The sequence below is a fragment of the Falco punctatus genome (assembly GCF_963210335.1).
Source record: "Falco punctatus genome assembly, chromosome: 2".
Lineage (NCBI taxonomy): Eukaryota > Metazoa > Chordata > Aves > Falconiformes > Falconidae > Falco > Falco punctatus.
Window position 1 is genome coordinate 91,581,042 of NC_137581.1, and position 15,506 is coordinate 91,596,547.

General features: G+C 35.8%; 1 protein-coding gene across 8 annotated transcripts in view; it reads left to right on the forward strand.

Moving 5' to 3' along the window:
• The window catches only part of ADGRG2 (adhesion G protein-coupled receptor G2), a 63,506-nt gene that overhangs the window by 28,524 nt on the left and 19,476 nt on the right, over positions 1-15,506 (forward strand). For 6 of the 8 annotated variants that reach the window (XM_080377117.1, XM_080377123.1, XM_080377121.1 and 3 more), the window contains 12 exons: positions 1,794-1,835; positions 3,192-3,230; positions 5,085-5,117; positions 5,986-6,027; positions 7,917-7,973; positions 9,096-9,163; positions 10,743-10,816; positions 11,799-11,838; positions 11,967-12,001; positions 13,375-13,457; positions 14,134-14,194; positions 14,731-15,458. In XM_080377117.1, coding sequence (XP_080233243.1) covers positions 1,794-1,835; positions 3,192-3,230; positions 5,085-5,117; positions 5,986-6,027; positions 7,917-7,973; positions 9,096-9,163; positions 10,743-10,816; positions 11,799-11,838; positions 11,967-12,001; positions 13,375-13,457; positions 14,134-14,194; positions 14,731-15,458 — 1,302 coding nt within the window. The remainder of the gene's footprint in view (positions 1-1,793; positions 1,836-3,191; positions 3,231-5,084; positions 5,118-5,985; positions 6,028-7,916; positions 7,974-9,095; positions 9,164-10,742; positions 10,817-11,798; positions 11,839-11,966; positions 12,002-13,374; positions 13,458-14,133; positions 14,195-14,730; positions 15,459-15,506) is intronic. The other 2 variants (XM_080377120.1, XM_080377124.1) reach the window with 1 other exon arrangement.

Here is a 15,506-nt window from a genome sequence, read left to right on the forward strand (position 1 = left end):
CACCAAAAGTCTCTGTCTTTGGTGTAAGAGAGACATCCTTCCTTCAGGTGGTCTGGTGTTTCAACAGGATTCTGTGCTTGTTCAGATGTGAATTCTCAAGCCATCAGAGCTGAAAACTTCTGTAAGCATCTGCCCAGATTCTCCCACACACCTTGCTACCCAGGAATTTGCTGCCTCAGAGCACTTCCCTGTGTGTCATCTCCAACTAGTTGGTTACTGGAAGTCCCACAGAGATGTGAACTTGGATCACTGGATTCAGAGTCAGAGGGTAGCCTTGTAGGTTACTGATGCAAGTGGACCACCACTGATGAAAGAAGGCAGGTGTCCATTATCTGAGGGGATTAGTAGTGGTGGAGGTGGTCTACAGCAGCCTAGGCAGCAACTAGGTCTCCAAAGATCTGGATGACGTCCGTTGCAAACGGGCCATGTGGCAGAGGTTAGTATAGTATGCACCAGTGTAATATACCAACACCTGATGATGTTGGACTGGACAGGTATCAGGGCATTAACTGTGGAGAAACTGTCCCACCAGCTCTGGCAATACAAAGAGAATCTCTCCCTGCAACCCTGAGGGCCTGCATCTTGACTGTGGCTAGAATTTCCCACCAGGTTCAGTGGCTTGAAGAGAATATCTCTTCCTCCTTGCCCCAGCAGCCAGGGTCTCAGCTATCAAGGGTGCTGAAGTAGGAGACAGTGCCTTAATGATGTATTGCTGTGTTACCACTTGTTTTTTAAAGTTGCAGGATGATGTTTTAGCTGATGGCATAAGCTGCAGGGTACATTTCTAGCCACCTGCTAGTTGCCCCCACTGTGGGAAGCACATAGCACTTGCCCTGGTGGCGGATTTGCAGTGGTGGTCTGATGTAATTGATCTGCTAGGCCTCCTCATATTGATAGCCCAGACACATCATCTTTTCCAGGGAGACTTAAGTCACTTGGCTCACTTGATTATGGCATGTTTCACATTTGTGGGTGGCCTGTGCAATAGCTTCAATTGTCAGATCCACACCTTGATCAAGAGCCCATGTGTATGTTGCATCTCTCCCTAGGTGTCCCTAGGAACATGTTTTATGGGCCCATTAAGCTTTACATTGCCAGTTCAGGTCCACCTGAGATGCTTTGTTTCTGGCAGCATGATCTATCTGCTCATTGTGTAGATGTTTGGTGGTGCAGCTGTTTGGCATGTAAGTGTCTATATGATGTATATGCACATCGTGATGTAGACGTATTCTCAAAGTACATCTCACGTTACTTGTAAATGTGTATGGAATAAAGCATCCCTGTCTTACCCAACTCTTCTCCCCCTCTTTTTTTTTTTTGTTTTGTTTAATTTCTCTGTTTCTCTTTGTATTAATAAAATCTTGCTTCTTGAGTAATTCATCAGCATTTCTTTTCCATATTTTTACAAAAATATCTGTGCGAAAGCACAGATGTCTGTACCTGTTACATTTTTCATTGCTATTTAGTCTATCTTCACTCAAGCAAATGTGCTGAAAGGGTTTCTGAAGACATTGACAGTGGAAGTGCAGTGGGAAAGCTGAAAGCCTAATCTGTGCCTTCCATAAGTATAAAAGTGATGAACAGTAAAAAATTGAACTCTAAAGAGTTCAACTGTCAGCTTTCAAAAAGACTGGTCAGACATTTCTCAGTGGATGCAGCGTAGTTTTGCAAATCAGGTTGATTTTAGGTGAGTAGCACATCTAAAATGGTTGCATTTAAAAAAAGTGTGTGTGTATATTGGTGTGTACAAATATATAAAAACTTCTGCTCCTAAAATTCTTTTTCCTTTGTAGTTGAAACTACTGCTACATTGCCTGGCAGAAGATGGATAACAGGTATGTGGGGGTTCTGTGTCGTTTTTTCCCCATTGTTCTTGTATTTTAGAAAGTGCATAGGAAGATTGCTCTGCTGTTACTTTTTAATTCATGGAGATAGTTAAGAATATGAAAATATCTGCAAGTTAATTATCCATATCATCCTTGTGGCTTATTAGCGTATTACATGGTGCAAGTAACATCAGTAATTTTCCAGAGAAAATGAAAATAAGGTCACTGAGATGACTCCTATTCTCCTTTCATTGCAGAAATTATATTTATATTTATTGTTTGGAAAGGAGCTACTACTGGTTTTCAGTAAGGCGAGCAGAATAGTCTGAACAAGGAATCATGTGAATTATTAGCATTTCAGAAACTCCTTGTATACTATGTTTAACCAGAAAGAACTGGGTTTCCACAGAGACTTTTGGTATCACTGACTTAACTTTTCTACAACAGTATGAAAGGCTGTACAGTGTAATTAGTATATTGTAAGTAACATTGTACAATGACTTTTGAATTCTGAGAGAAGAAGTTGAAAAACTATTTTTTAAAATAGTGTATCATATTTGCAGCCAGCTATTCTTTAGATTATATTTCTGTGATAACTGTGACTTGACTTGTCCATGGCACTGTCAAAAAACACTCAGTGAACGAAAGGGCTAACTTTGAAGTTGCTATGTGAACCAGGTATTGAATTTTCTAACTTCTTTTTGATCAAAATGACTGTAGCAACATCAAAGATTTAGTGGCTAATTTTTGCTGTATAAATAGTTGGCTGGCTCCTATCAAGATCAGAGGTTCAATGTTGAAATGAATTAGCTTTTTGTAATGCCGCCTTTTGCAGGACAAAAAAAGAGAACAGATATTTATAGGATAAATTTGAAATAGCAGGTCTTAGTGTTATTATGCAAAGCCTGAGAACAGTTCTTGATACTGTAGTTAGCCATCTTGTTATGTACGCTTGATTCCCATTCCCAGAATTAGCAAGACTTTCAGGGTAGGCATGCAGCTTTCAGATATAGTGTGGCACATACCTTGGGTCAATGATTTTTGTTTTCGTAACATTATACAATGCTAACTGTCCAGTCCTTGTTGAAAAAAAATCATCATCAGTTAAATTCCGTTTGAATTAATAAAAATTGTAAATTTTTTAATCAGTGATTGTTACATCTGCCTTTTTTGAACACCTGGAAGTGTTCTTCTTATAAGCAGGTGTTGCCCTCTTCTGGTGAATGCAATAAACGTTTGATAATGCAAGGAAAGGCTGCTGAGGATGGCTATGCATGTGTCTGAAACTTCATTATGGTCTTTTTTCTCCCCTCTGTTTTTTTGGGGTTTGTTTTTTTTTTTTTTTTTTTTTCGTCTGAAACAAAGCTGCAAGTTCAGAAGAATCGGCTGCAACAGTCATTTCTGGTAAGAAAATCAGGACTTAACTGATTTTTTGCAATGTTTCTTATTTGCTGTTAGGTAAATCTGCTTTTTTTTTACCTCAGGTAATGGAGAAAAGTTGTAACATAAATGAGTTCCAACATTTAATGTTCTCATTGTTGGGTTTTTTTTAAGAGAAAATTAATTTCTTCATTCTAATTTGTAATGAAATAGCTTACCTTGTAGGACCACTCATGGTTTGTGGCAGTGATGCTTGGGGATTTAGTAGGTGTGAGTTGCTTTTTGTCCAGTAACCTAAACGGTTAACAATTTGCAGAGATGTCAGAGGAGGAATACTGTAGTGGGAGAGCTCCCTTATATCTCCTGCTGCCCTAGCAGATGTGCTTATGTCATTTCATGAAGTGTTGTATACTGCAAACACACACACACGACTGTGATAACTCTGGGACCAGAGGTGATGAACATCATTTATGAAAGCATTTTTAAAAAATGAAGAATGTAGACACACAGAAATAGCTGTGTGAAACCCAGTTGCTTTCTTGCTCTAATGTATACTGACATATTGTGCTCTGGAAAAAAGAAATAATACGGACACAGACATGTGCTTTTGTTTTTTTACAGACATAATCTTTCTCTATGAATGGTTCATCTTGGTTCCCTTGAATGGTTCAACTGCAGCCAATTCAATACTTGTTGTAGTTTATACCAAGCCAAATAATACAGATGAAATCAGTACCTAGTCTTCACTCTGTTTCCTGATATTTTGGCTGCTTGTTAGTTGCCTCAGAAAACCCGTTGTCTTCAGGGTTGTTGCTGAAGAACCAAATAAGCTTAGCTTTTATTCTGAGTTGAAATAAATACATCAGAAAGAAAAGCTCCCTTTCCATGTAATGAAGTAGATGGCTTTTTTTTTTCTTGATATGCAACTATCTTTATGTAGAGCCACCAACTTTTCTTTAAGATACTTAAGATATTGCATCTACTAATGACTGATGCTTTTATTGAAGAAGTTTGGAAAGCATAATGTTCTTCTGTTATAAAGGTGCTGTGGCCCATTTTAAACAAGTCACTAAGTTGTCATTTTGGAGTGATATCAAGTGGTCCTCTTAACCACTTCGTAGTCCTGCACTAGCACCTAAAATATTCTTACTGAGGACATCCTTCCTGAGCAATCTTTAAATTTTCTTCTATTGTCTTAATACAGTTTGGGTTTGTTTTTTTCCTTTTGATGTTACTGGGGAAAAAAATTGCATCCTCACTCTATTTTACTTATGTATGGTTACTGGCAAAAATGGCTTTTTTGGAGAGACAGTTTGCCAAACCCAGTGCGTCATCTCTGCTCATGCGTTGTGTGTGCAGGAAAAAGTCCTTGGGGCTGAGTAGTTATTGCTGTTGTATATGCCAAATTAATCTGCATCTTCTGAAAGAATGAAACCAATAAAAGCACCTTAACTGAATGAATTTGATTACCAGCTGTTTGTATTCAGATACTCAGATTTTTGATATAATGTAAACATTATTTCAAATATTTATTTTGAAATAATGTGAATGTTCTTGAGGAGCACTGCAGTTCTTAAAATGGAATTTAGATAAATAACATTCAGTTCCTATTTAAAGTTTTGCATGCTTGATCTTTTTTCTCCAAAATTCATAGACATAAAATACTATATTAATAGGTTTTACTTCTTTTATTTTTTTTTTCTTTCCAGAATCCTCTATTATTACCTTTATCACTTATCCTGTAATTCCTACAGGCAAGATTTTATTGATGTTTCTCTTATTTAGATTTAGTTACATTTAGATTCAGTTACATTTAGATTTTTTAAAATTGTTATTTTGTTTTTATTCTTTCTACTGTTATTAATTTTTCTTTTTCAGATATGACTTCAGAGGAGACTACACAAACTACAGGTGAGAATTAGCACAAAGAGAGTTAGGTTCTGGAGATGTTTGTTGCATTCGTGAAAGATTGCTTTTTTTGTTAATAACTGGGATTTGTTTAGTCCAAATTCTTTTCTTACATGATCTTAACATTTATATTTATCTTCAATTTGTATTTTAAGTCTGTATGGCTAGGGATTTGAAGCACATTGACACTGAGCTGTTAACTTTTCTTTTTTATTCAAAATATTACATTGTTTACCAAAGCCAAAACTGGACATATTTATTTTCAGAAAGTATGTAGTTTTTTGGTACATCTATAGATAGAATGTTTTCTATACTTTCTGATACTGTTTAAAGTATTTCAAAGAACTAGAACGTACACCCCATTCCTTAAGGCATTTACATGGTACAGTTTCTTGCAATGAGTTGCCAAATAGGATCAGTAAAGACTCAATCAAGACATACTACCCCTTTTTTTCCTGATGTTTACATCTGAAAAGAAGTAGGTTCATCCCATATCAGTATAGGTTCTTACATGTCTGTGTATGACCTAGATACCCTGCTAGCCTTCATAGTGGATGGAGAGAAAGACACGTTTTTCAAACGTGTTTCACAGCTTAAAAGCACCACTTTCTCCACTGAATAACAGGGAGCCTGGCCTCTGTGGGGACATGAACATCTGACTGGATGGATCTCGCTCTGAATGCTGCTTTTTCATTGCCTGTGCTGAAAGTAATTTAATTCCCTTCTAAATGGTCATGTGTTTATACTTCTGGGAAGACAGTTCTTAAGTAGAAATTAGGAAACTTATTTTTGTGACATGTATTTCATAGACTTTTTAAGTTGAAATGTGAAAACTTAATTTTAAAACCTTTTTTTTTCTTCTTTTTAACAGAAGCTCTTAACATCACTGGTTATTACTCCACCATAACACCAGGTAAGATTTGTATATCACCACTGATCTTCTCTTATGCTCCTCAAAATGTAAGTGTGTGTGAGTTCAGGAAGTCTGCTCCCAAATATTTTTAAAAGGACTTTTTTTCTTGGTATTATGGTGTGTCATATTAGCAGTCTGCCTTACTTTGCATTGATCTCCAGTCTGGTAGAAGGTCTAATTCTGCAATGCTTGCCTAAATGGCCGCATACAGAAGAGCCTGGTTGTTTTGTAAGTCAGAGCAGCATGTTACCACAAAGATGTAAGAAACACAGTCTCAGGGACCATGTTTACTTTAAAAAAAATAAAAATCCTCATGCTTTTTAGTAGATTGAAGCAGACTGAATGCAGTCACAGTGTTCTCAGGGCAGATCCAGTCTATAGGAGCAGGCTGAATTTAATTTTTTTATTATCCATGTAGAAGCCTGGTAGACCAATTAGAATGTATTTGCATTGAATTAGTGCAAGTGGTAGAGGAATTGGCTTGGAGCCACACTGGCTGGTATAATTTGACTGTGTGAATGTGACCTGTAGAAAGTGCAGCTGTGTTATCTGATGATCTTTGGGGGCTGGAAGCTCTACTGATTTTTGATCAGTCTTTTATCCTCCACACTGCTTATCGATTTTGGTGGCATGCAGAGATCCTAAGCAAGACTAGGTGGCACACAAGTGGGTGCTCTGTAAAAAAAAAAAAAAAAAAAAGAGGCTGATGCTATGCTATTTTTGAGTCACTCCTGGATTTTTTCTTGGGTTTTTATAAGTGTTGTTATAAGTGTTATTCTTTATATAGTTAATAATTTTGACAAATTCAGTTCTTTATGAACATTTAATTTATTTAAGGATTGTTTAAAAAAGTGCTGACACATTTTTCATAAGTATTTCACTGACAACTTCCCAACAAAAGGGAAGGCAAATATATTTAAATCTAAATTGCTGTCTGAAAAAATAATATATTCCTAATAATTTTAATATTGTCACCAGCTCACAGTCTGTACCCTCTGATGGCTGTTTGTTGATGGTAATAAAATTGATGAAGCATCAAGGTATAACAGGCAGATTTTTATACCACAGAAAAAAAATCCCAACCAAACAATTACCATCTCATTTGGTACTAGCTAATGATAACAGCAGATAAAACGCCATTTGTTTTTCTGCTAATGGAGCCTGATCTCTCTGCTTAATTAAGGAAAGTTGTGCTGCCATGTTGTTTTTATAAACAAGTGTATATTGTATGAATAAGTTTTGTCTTGGATGCAAATATCTTTCTGGTCCTTTATTTTGATTTTATACAACCGAGCCAGCTGTTTACAGTATCCTTAATTTGGGATCAGTGTTATTTGTCTGCAGTGTAGGTAAGGTAGTATTAAAAATATAGGAGCAGCCAAAAACTTGCTGTAACTAGCTAAAGACATGTTCAGCTAGATGAGAGTATATGTGTTTGCTCATCATAATTCTAGTTCTATCAGGTAGAACAGTTTTAGTTTCATGCTATCATAAGTATCTATAGTAGGATCCTCAGAAGCACATAATATGCTACCTAGTGATTAAATACTGTGATATTTGAAGGGCTTATTTATGATATGTTGATTTCTGGTTTATTTGGATTTTTTTAAAAAAAAGATTGCTTGCATGTAGGTTTTCCATGGAGACTGTTACAGAAAAATTTTCAAAATTAATTAATCAAAATCAGCATGTTTCACTCAGTATTCAGAGTCTTGGAAAATGTCACGGTAAGTGCCCTAGAGAAGTGAAGCCTAGACAGTATGTGAAATATTGCTAAAAGGCAAGGACTTTTACCTTTAAAACACTGAAATGATTGTAAAATATGTACGTTTGTTAGTACTGGGTTTAAGTCCAACTTTTTACTCACTAAATTATTTTTTTCCCCAAAGAAGCTATAGCGGGAGAAACTATTTTGTGCAACGTAACACCTGTCTGTAATTTTTCAGGTCAGTAGTTTTCTTTTTCCTTTTTTTCTTACTAAAAAAATGTCCAACTATTTTCTATTCCGAGTAATAAGACAACTTTTAGTTGCTATGTAAAAGCATATCAGGTTTTTTTCTAATTTAGATTTTATACAACTTCTTTGAAAAAACAAGAAACTAGTATGCTATTGTAGACATTGTTTGCCATATTTGGCCTAACTCTGTATCAGGAATAGAAGTTGAAATAGTGTTTAGGTGACTAATTGTAAAAGCCTGTGTGTATTTTAAAAGTGTGATGTGACAAAACAGGCAAACAAAGGAAAATGGAAAGGGCAGTGGTGTTCCCTTTACGTGTGTTAGCAAAAACCCAGTAAAAGAAGATTTTGTTGATACGTGTTGCTGCCTTCCAAAATACTTTGATAAATGGCTTCTGTGAGAAATACCTAGGAAAGTCACTTCTGCCAAGTAGCCATATGCTGGGTACTTCATAGAGTAAAAAGAGTATCTGCTCCCCACTGCCCCAAAGTTTCCCTACTGGTTGACACAGTAAACTACTAGATGATTTGGGTGATGTAATGTATGCATTCCTGTACAGGTCTTTCTCTATACCTGCACTTGAATTTGTGGCTACAGGAAGAGAAATGTCATAGAAGTTACTTTTTGTCTCCAAGATGGGCCTACCAGTTCTCAAGGACTGTTGAATGATGCTTTGAATTATGGTATTCTGAAAGTTCTTAAATTCATGAGGGAATAATTTTCAGAGTATCACTTTGCCTTTATCCACGCATTTTGTTCTTGTTGAGGGAGTTGGAGTTGCAGTAATAGTAATGTGCAGTACAGTTTTTCTGTTTTGGGGGAAAACCAACCAACCAAAAAAAAAGAAAAAAATAGAAGGAATTTAGAAACAGCAAGCAAAAGTAAGTATACAGATAATAATGAAGTTATTGGACTAATTCATTTGTGGAAATAGTAAGTGAAGAAATGGAAGAACAATTGCAAAACCAATGAAATATTAGAAAAGCTAGCATAAGTGTTCTTATTTCCCTTCTATTTTAAAACAACATAGTGAATTTTTAAATTCTCAAATAATTTTACATCATGCCATTCTCCATTGATTTTCTTAACTTTTTTATCTTTTGGTTTTAGTGTTCTATGTGGGCAAGGTAAAACTTCAGGCAAGCGAAGAAGGTAACACGTCACTAAATGTAGAAATAGTAAGTGCTCTGTCTTTTAAAACTTTGTTGTAAGGAAAGTTGAAATGAGTTTCTTGGTCTACAATTAACATGCTGATATCCTGACATGATTTTTTTATATAGTTTTATTTTATTTCAAATACAGTTTGCAGTACAAGTTAATATTTGCAGTGGATGGATCTACTCTCTCTCTTACTGCTTTGCTGCTAAATTTTAGAATTTAAACTAAGTAAACTTCCTGCAGTAAGGGCCTGTATTCTCTATATAGTCACTGAAAGGAGGGGGAAGCGCTGGGAAGTCTGGAGAGAGGAACTGTCTAATTAAGAATCTACATTTAGGCATACAGGATATTCCTTTGGAGATTAATTTAGGCACTTTACTTTAGAAGGTGAGCATCATTAGATGGCAACAATGTGGGCCTAAATTAAGTTGGATTGCATCCGGGAATAATTCATGTTGAGAATATCATTCTATGGTTTTTGGCATGTGGTATATCAGTTATTAATTTTGCAATAGGCCTATGTGACATGAGTGTGTCCACATATACCACACAACAGTTTTAAGAGAATGGTATGCAAAACAATGGCCGTATAGATTATTCAATATTGAGGTAATACTATGATGATTAGAATGATTAGTTGTCATAGATGGAAAGCTTAAGGGAGGGAAAAGACATTAGCTTGTAAAGGACCTTGTGTCTTTCTCCTGCACAACTCTGTCTGCCCTCAGTCTGAGATTTCACATGCCAATCTCTGCAAGCTTGAAAGGAGTAAAATCACTGCAGAGAACTACTGAACAGGTGCACATAGAGCACCGAGTTTGGTAGAGGGTAGACAGCTGGCAAAAGCCACCTCTGCATCGTGTTGCATTTCAGTGGTGATAATGCCTACTGAAACCATCCTAGTATATAAATGTTATGCTTACAGCTACTAGAAAAATGGGTTTCCTGTGTCTTGAAACACTTTTACTTTTTAGCACAATATTTCTTAGGTAATGTCAATACCATATATGTTAGATAACATTTTCATCATGGTACTTGCTGCTTGCATGAAATGTAAAAATAACCAGTAATGGCGGCAACCAGAAGAACATCAGAATGCAGATCTATAAAGGGCCTTTAGATAAACCTTAGTGTATCTACCAGCCCTAAGGCTAGGTATTCAGATCATTCTTAACATGTCTTTCACCTCAGTTCTTGACTTCTTACTCCCAGGGTTCAATGTTGTCTCTAACTTACACCTATTATGGAGCTTGTCCCATTGCTGCACTTAAAAGTTTGTTTGGAGTCTGGTCTAAGCTCTCTTTGTTGCAAACTAAGCCAAATTCCTCTTTTTCCAACATGAGATATGGTGAGGTCACTATCCTTTTGCCGATATCTTTCACAAATCAGATCCTGTTATTCAGTCTGTACTAGATTGAGCCAATGTCTTCCGTAAGTTGTGAAAACAATGTCATGGTAAATATTTTTTGAAGGGTATTCATGAGAAAATGTGCATATCTTTGGAATTTCAGACTGTTAAAATGTGTGAAATTAACATGTTTCTTTTAAGGCTAAAAATTAGTGGTTTTACTATAGCTATGGAATCTTTGTTTTTAACAGATTAATAACATAACCACCAACAATCAAGTTACGAAAGTAATTGCAATTCCAGCACCTACCCCACAAGAACTGAGGTAACTAGTTTTGAATAAGGATTGAAATTCCTGTTATATTTGAAAAAGATAGTGAGACCTTCCATGTGGTTAGCAGACTCTCTTATCCCTGCATTTTATAAATTAAAATTTTGAGGCATTGTAAGTTACTTCCTTTAACATAAAGTTCATATTGGTTAGAATAGCCTTAGTTTTGTTTTATGTACCACTGGAGTTTATTTAAGAACTGATAGACTTGTTGATTTTCTTTTAGGTCCTTCACTTTCACTGGGGCTCATCAAGGCCCAAAGGCCTTGTCATTTATATGCCAGTGATCTTAATAGTAGTAATAATAATACCTGAGGACATGAGCTGTGGATTGTTGAGAATGCCAGTCTGGCTGCTGCTCTTCATGAATTTTTTTTTATATAATTTCAGGGGGTTCAGTCTGTTTCTTAGGAATTACTAAGAAAACTTGCATAGCTGCATGGTTTTTAATACATATTGTCATAGTCATATCCATATTTTTATTTTGGTGTAGTTTCTTCTTTATAAGGGGAGATTTGAATGAGTGAATATTTACTGCTATTTCCAAAACTTGCCCTGAAAATCAAAAAGATGTAATTGGCCAACAGGTCTTGTTTGTAGAAGAAATCTGTATTTCTTACTCAATTTTATTTCTGTACATTTGAGTATAAACTTAAAATTCCGTTCCAAATGCTTGGTTGCCAAAAGTCAACATTGAGATTGATCTGTTGCTCTTTAAATAACTTAAAGAAGTGGAGTAATGTTAACAGAGGTTTAAACTTAGTTTTTTGAGTGACTAATAAAACGCAACTTCTAAAATGCTTAATCCTTTAAAAAGCAGTTTTACAATATTAGAACTGGCACAATTTTTAAAAATCACTGATCAACTGGAAATATTTTTTCCCCAGTAATTGCTTGGGTTTTTTTATTAACTGTTGTAATTGTCTTTAGAAGTGTTGCTAGAAAGCCTCCATAATGGTAACTTTTTGTTTTAAAGAATTGCAGAGTTCAACAAAACCTTGCAAGCAATAAGTGAGGTAAGGTTACTAATTCTTGTTACTGCTTGGAAATGTTCTTTCCAACTTATTTCTGATAATATAATTATCTATCAGTCCCATTTTCTCCTGATAAAACAATTTCTTTCTGTTTTCACTTGTCATTACAGTCCTCTGTTATGGAATGCAGTGCAGAAAACCAGAGGTTTGTTCTTATTTTTTTAAATGCTCATATATTTAAAAGCTCATATATTGTCTTGTGATAAAGTAAATATGAATGGCTATATAACGGAAGAAAACCAATCTTTTTAGGAAGTTTGAGAAACAGACTGGAGAAATGTATTTAGACTGCCAGAAATTCTGATCTCATTATTATCCTAGAATTAGTGATTTTTTAAAGATTTTTTTAGGTTTTTTTTTAACCAAACTGTAATGCTTTTTATTAATCTTCTGGTCAAGTACAGGGCTGCCTGCTCTATTTCTTCCGCATCTTTGTATTAGCTGAGTCACACAGCAACTTAACCACTAACACTATGGGATTTGAGACCAGACCACTAAATGTCCAGAATTTGTGATTACAATGCAATCTGTATGAGGGAATTGCTTCAGACATCCCAAGCTGCTGTTTTTCAGCTTGGGAAACCAGCCATCCTCAGGGCAGGGGAAGCCTCAGAAGGTTACCAGTTCAGATGCCATGGTGTATCAGAATGGCAGGGCAGCTCCACAGAGGTGATCCTGGAAACCCTGAAATGTAGTTAATGTCTGCCAAAGGACCACTAAATTGCTGGTCCTTTAAACTGATCAGCTTGGAAACACTATATGCTAATAAAGACAAAATGTGTAACTTCATTTCCCTAGATACTTGAATTTGGGGTTTGTCTTCCTGGGTAAGGGTGAAAGAGAAGTTTAAAACACTCAAATAGTAATAGACAGTCAGATCACATGTCATATACTGGCAATAATTAGGCTACTTTTTTTCATTCTTGTTAGTTGGAAACAAGCTTCACTTCATCTTTTATGTGTTGCCTTTTCTTTGACCTATATGTTTGAGTTTGGTGAACACTAATACTTACTATAGGTTTGCTAGTTTAGGCAGGGTTTCAAGTGATCAGTCTATAATAGTACATGTGTAGTTATACGCTTGAGTGGGTCATTAGTCTAAAGTGAGGACACTGGCTTTCCCCAGGTGATAGAGTTCTGATATACACTGACATAGCCACCTAGAACACTTGCTAGTTCTTCTCTGGAGTTTCTTCAGAGTAGCAGTGGAGATTACATTATTATCTTAACAAAATTATCAAATCTTTAATGGCTAATATTAATTAGGGAGGACCCCATTCAAGAATTAACAGTGTCTATAGAGAAAAGAGAAAATAAGCTGCCACAAACTGATGTTTTACTCTTCTATTTAGTGTTTTATGTGCATAAAAAATATCCCCAAATCTGAAAGAGCCTAGGAAAAATACGCTTTCACAATTAGCATTTGTGCTAATGTTCTTTCACTTAGCATGTGATAATGTGTTGCAAAGGTGAGGCAGATCTGTTTCTCAAGTCTAAGGCTTTTTCTTCTCATTATAGTCTACACTGCAGTTTTATAATGAAGTTGGCTGAGAGAGAGAACATAAGCAGTTTAAAAGACAAAGCAGAAATAAGCCAACTTGGTAAGTTATGCTTTAAACACATTCTCATCACAGTTCCCCCTTCAGATTAAATTTCCTTTCTTTATACTTGACCTCCAGGTAGCTAAAAGAAAAGATTATTATTTATTTTTAGATAAAAATAATTTTTTGTTCAACAATGTAAATACATCAAAAATGCAGCCTTCTGATTTTTGGGTGGGGAGGGGGAAGGTAGAAATATTTTTTAAAAAGATTTGGTATAAAATTGCTGAGTAAATTAATAAAGCAGACTGTGAAAGGATTAGGTGTAAAATTACTTGAGAACTTAAATGTGTTACTGAAAAGGTGATCTGAATTGAAAAGTTTATAAAACACCCAAGCTTTCTTAGTGATATTGTGGCAGTATGGAGTGGTAATTCTTACCATTTGTCTCTTTGTTTCAAAGATGTATCTTTGCATTTTGTTGGGGTTTTTTTCCAATGACAAAAAGAGAAATCTGTACTTGTGAGACATTGAGCAAAAATCTGTAGATATTATAGTGTTCTGACTGGTCAAGATCTATTTTGCAAATGTAAATTCAGAAGAAAACTCAAAATCAAATATGCAATATGCACTATTGCTTACAAAACATAAAACACATGTTTATTTGAATATCCTACTTAACAGTATTAGCAATTTTTATACTTCAAGATAAACTAGATTAATGCTTATTTGTCAGAACGGTGCTGTTGTTCATCACTGAAGTATTGTTCCTTGACTGCTGAAGAATTACACACATAGTAAGTGTAAATACAAAATGTGACTTGTTTATTTCCTGAATTTTCTAATGCATTAATAGATTCAACTTCCATGTTGTAGTGTAATAGCTAGGAAGGACTCCACTAGAACAACCTGACAGACATTGCTGTATATAGCTGCCTGCTTGTTCTCCCTCTTCCTCTCACATCCCTTCTCTTCCTTCTCTTCCCCTTCTCCCTCCCCCCCCCGGCTTTTTTTTTTTTTTTTTCCTTTCCTTTTTTTAATCTCCTGATGCAGAAAGCTGTTGTGTTCAGGATCAGGTCACCTCCAGGACAGGCAGCAAAGGCAGTAGTAGTATAGGACTTGCTAGTTAATGGCTACAGCAAAATAAAATAGCGGAACACTCAAAATGTTGCGGAATTCATGAAATATCCAACCAGATTGATTTTACAATACAGATTATTAGTATTATGTCCATATCATTCATATATATTCCTCTGTTACTACTCTATTTAATTACAATATAAACAATGTTAAATTTAACATGCATCTCTGTGCTTTTTTTTTTTTTTTACAGTACTATACAAATACCACCTGATTCTATACGGGTTCATTTGCCTCGTTCTTCTCTCCCTAAAAAGATTTCCCCCAAATCTAATACTTTTTCCCCTACAATGATTTCTACCAAACAAAGCCCCATAATTAGACCACTGATCCCACCATTCACAGAGATTTCTTTTTCTGAAACTCTCTCCACATCTCCCACTACAGATGCTCTCTCTGAAACTTCTGCTGCATCTACTGCTGAAACTTCTGAGTTTTCCACCAGTGTTACCACTACACTTCCCTCTTCTGAGTCTCTTGCACAACCTACTGTGCCAACTTTTCCTTCCATAGCTTCTTATAAATCTGTTGCTATTTCCACACCTGCAACAAAATCTTTCACTAATGCTGCTTTCTCAGTTAAATCTGAGGCTGCATATCTTAGCAAGCCTATTACAGTTTCTCCTTCTGTAGGTTTCACTAAACACTCTGCAGTTTCCTCTTCAGAGCTTTCCCCCAAACCTTCAACAGCAATTCCTCACTTTGAGGCTACCACCAAATCTGTTGCACAAATTCATCCTGCTACAGATTTGACCCAACGTGGTCCTGCTAACAAAAATGTTACTACAGCACCCATTCTTCCCCTTACTCCATTCACAATAACTTTGACCCCTACTATTAGTCCTATCAACCATTCTGTCTCAGCTTCTCATCCTCATTCTACTGCTGATGGCCATGGTAGCCTGCCTAATGGAAGCACAGGTAAATATGACATTTTTTTTTTTTAATGCCATATACTGTATTTGCTTT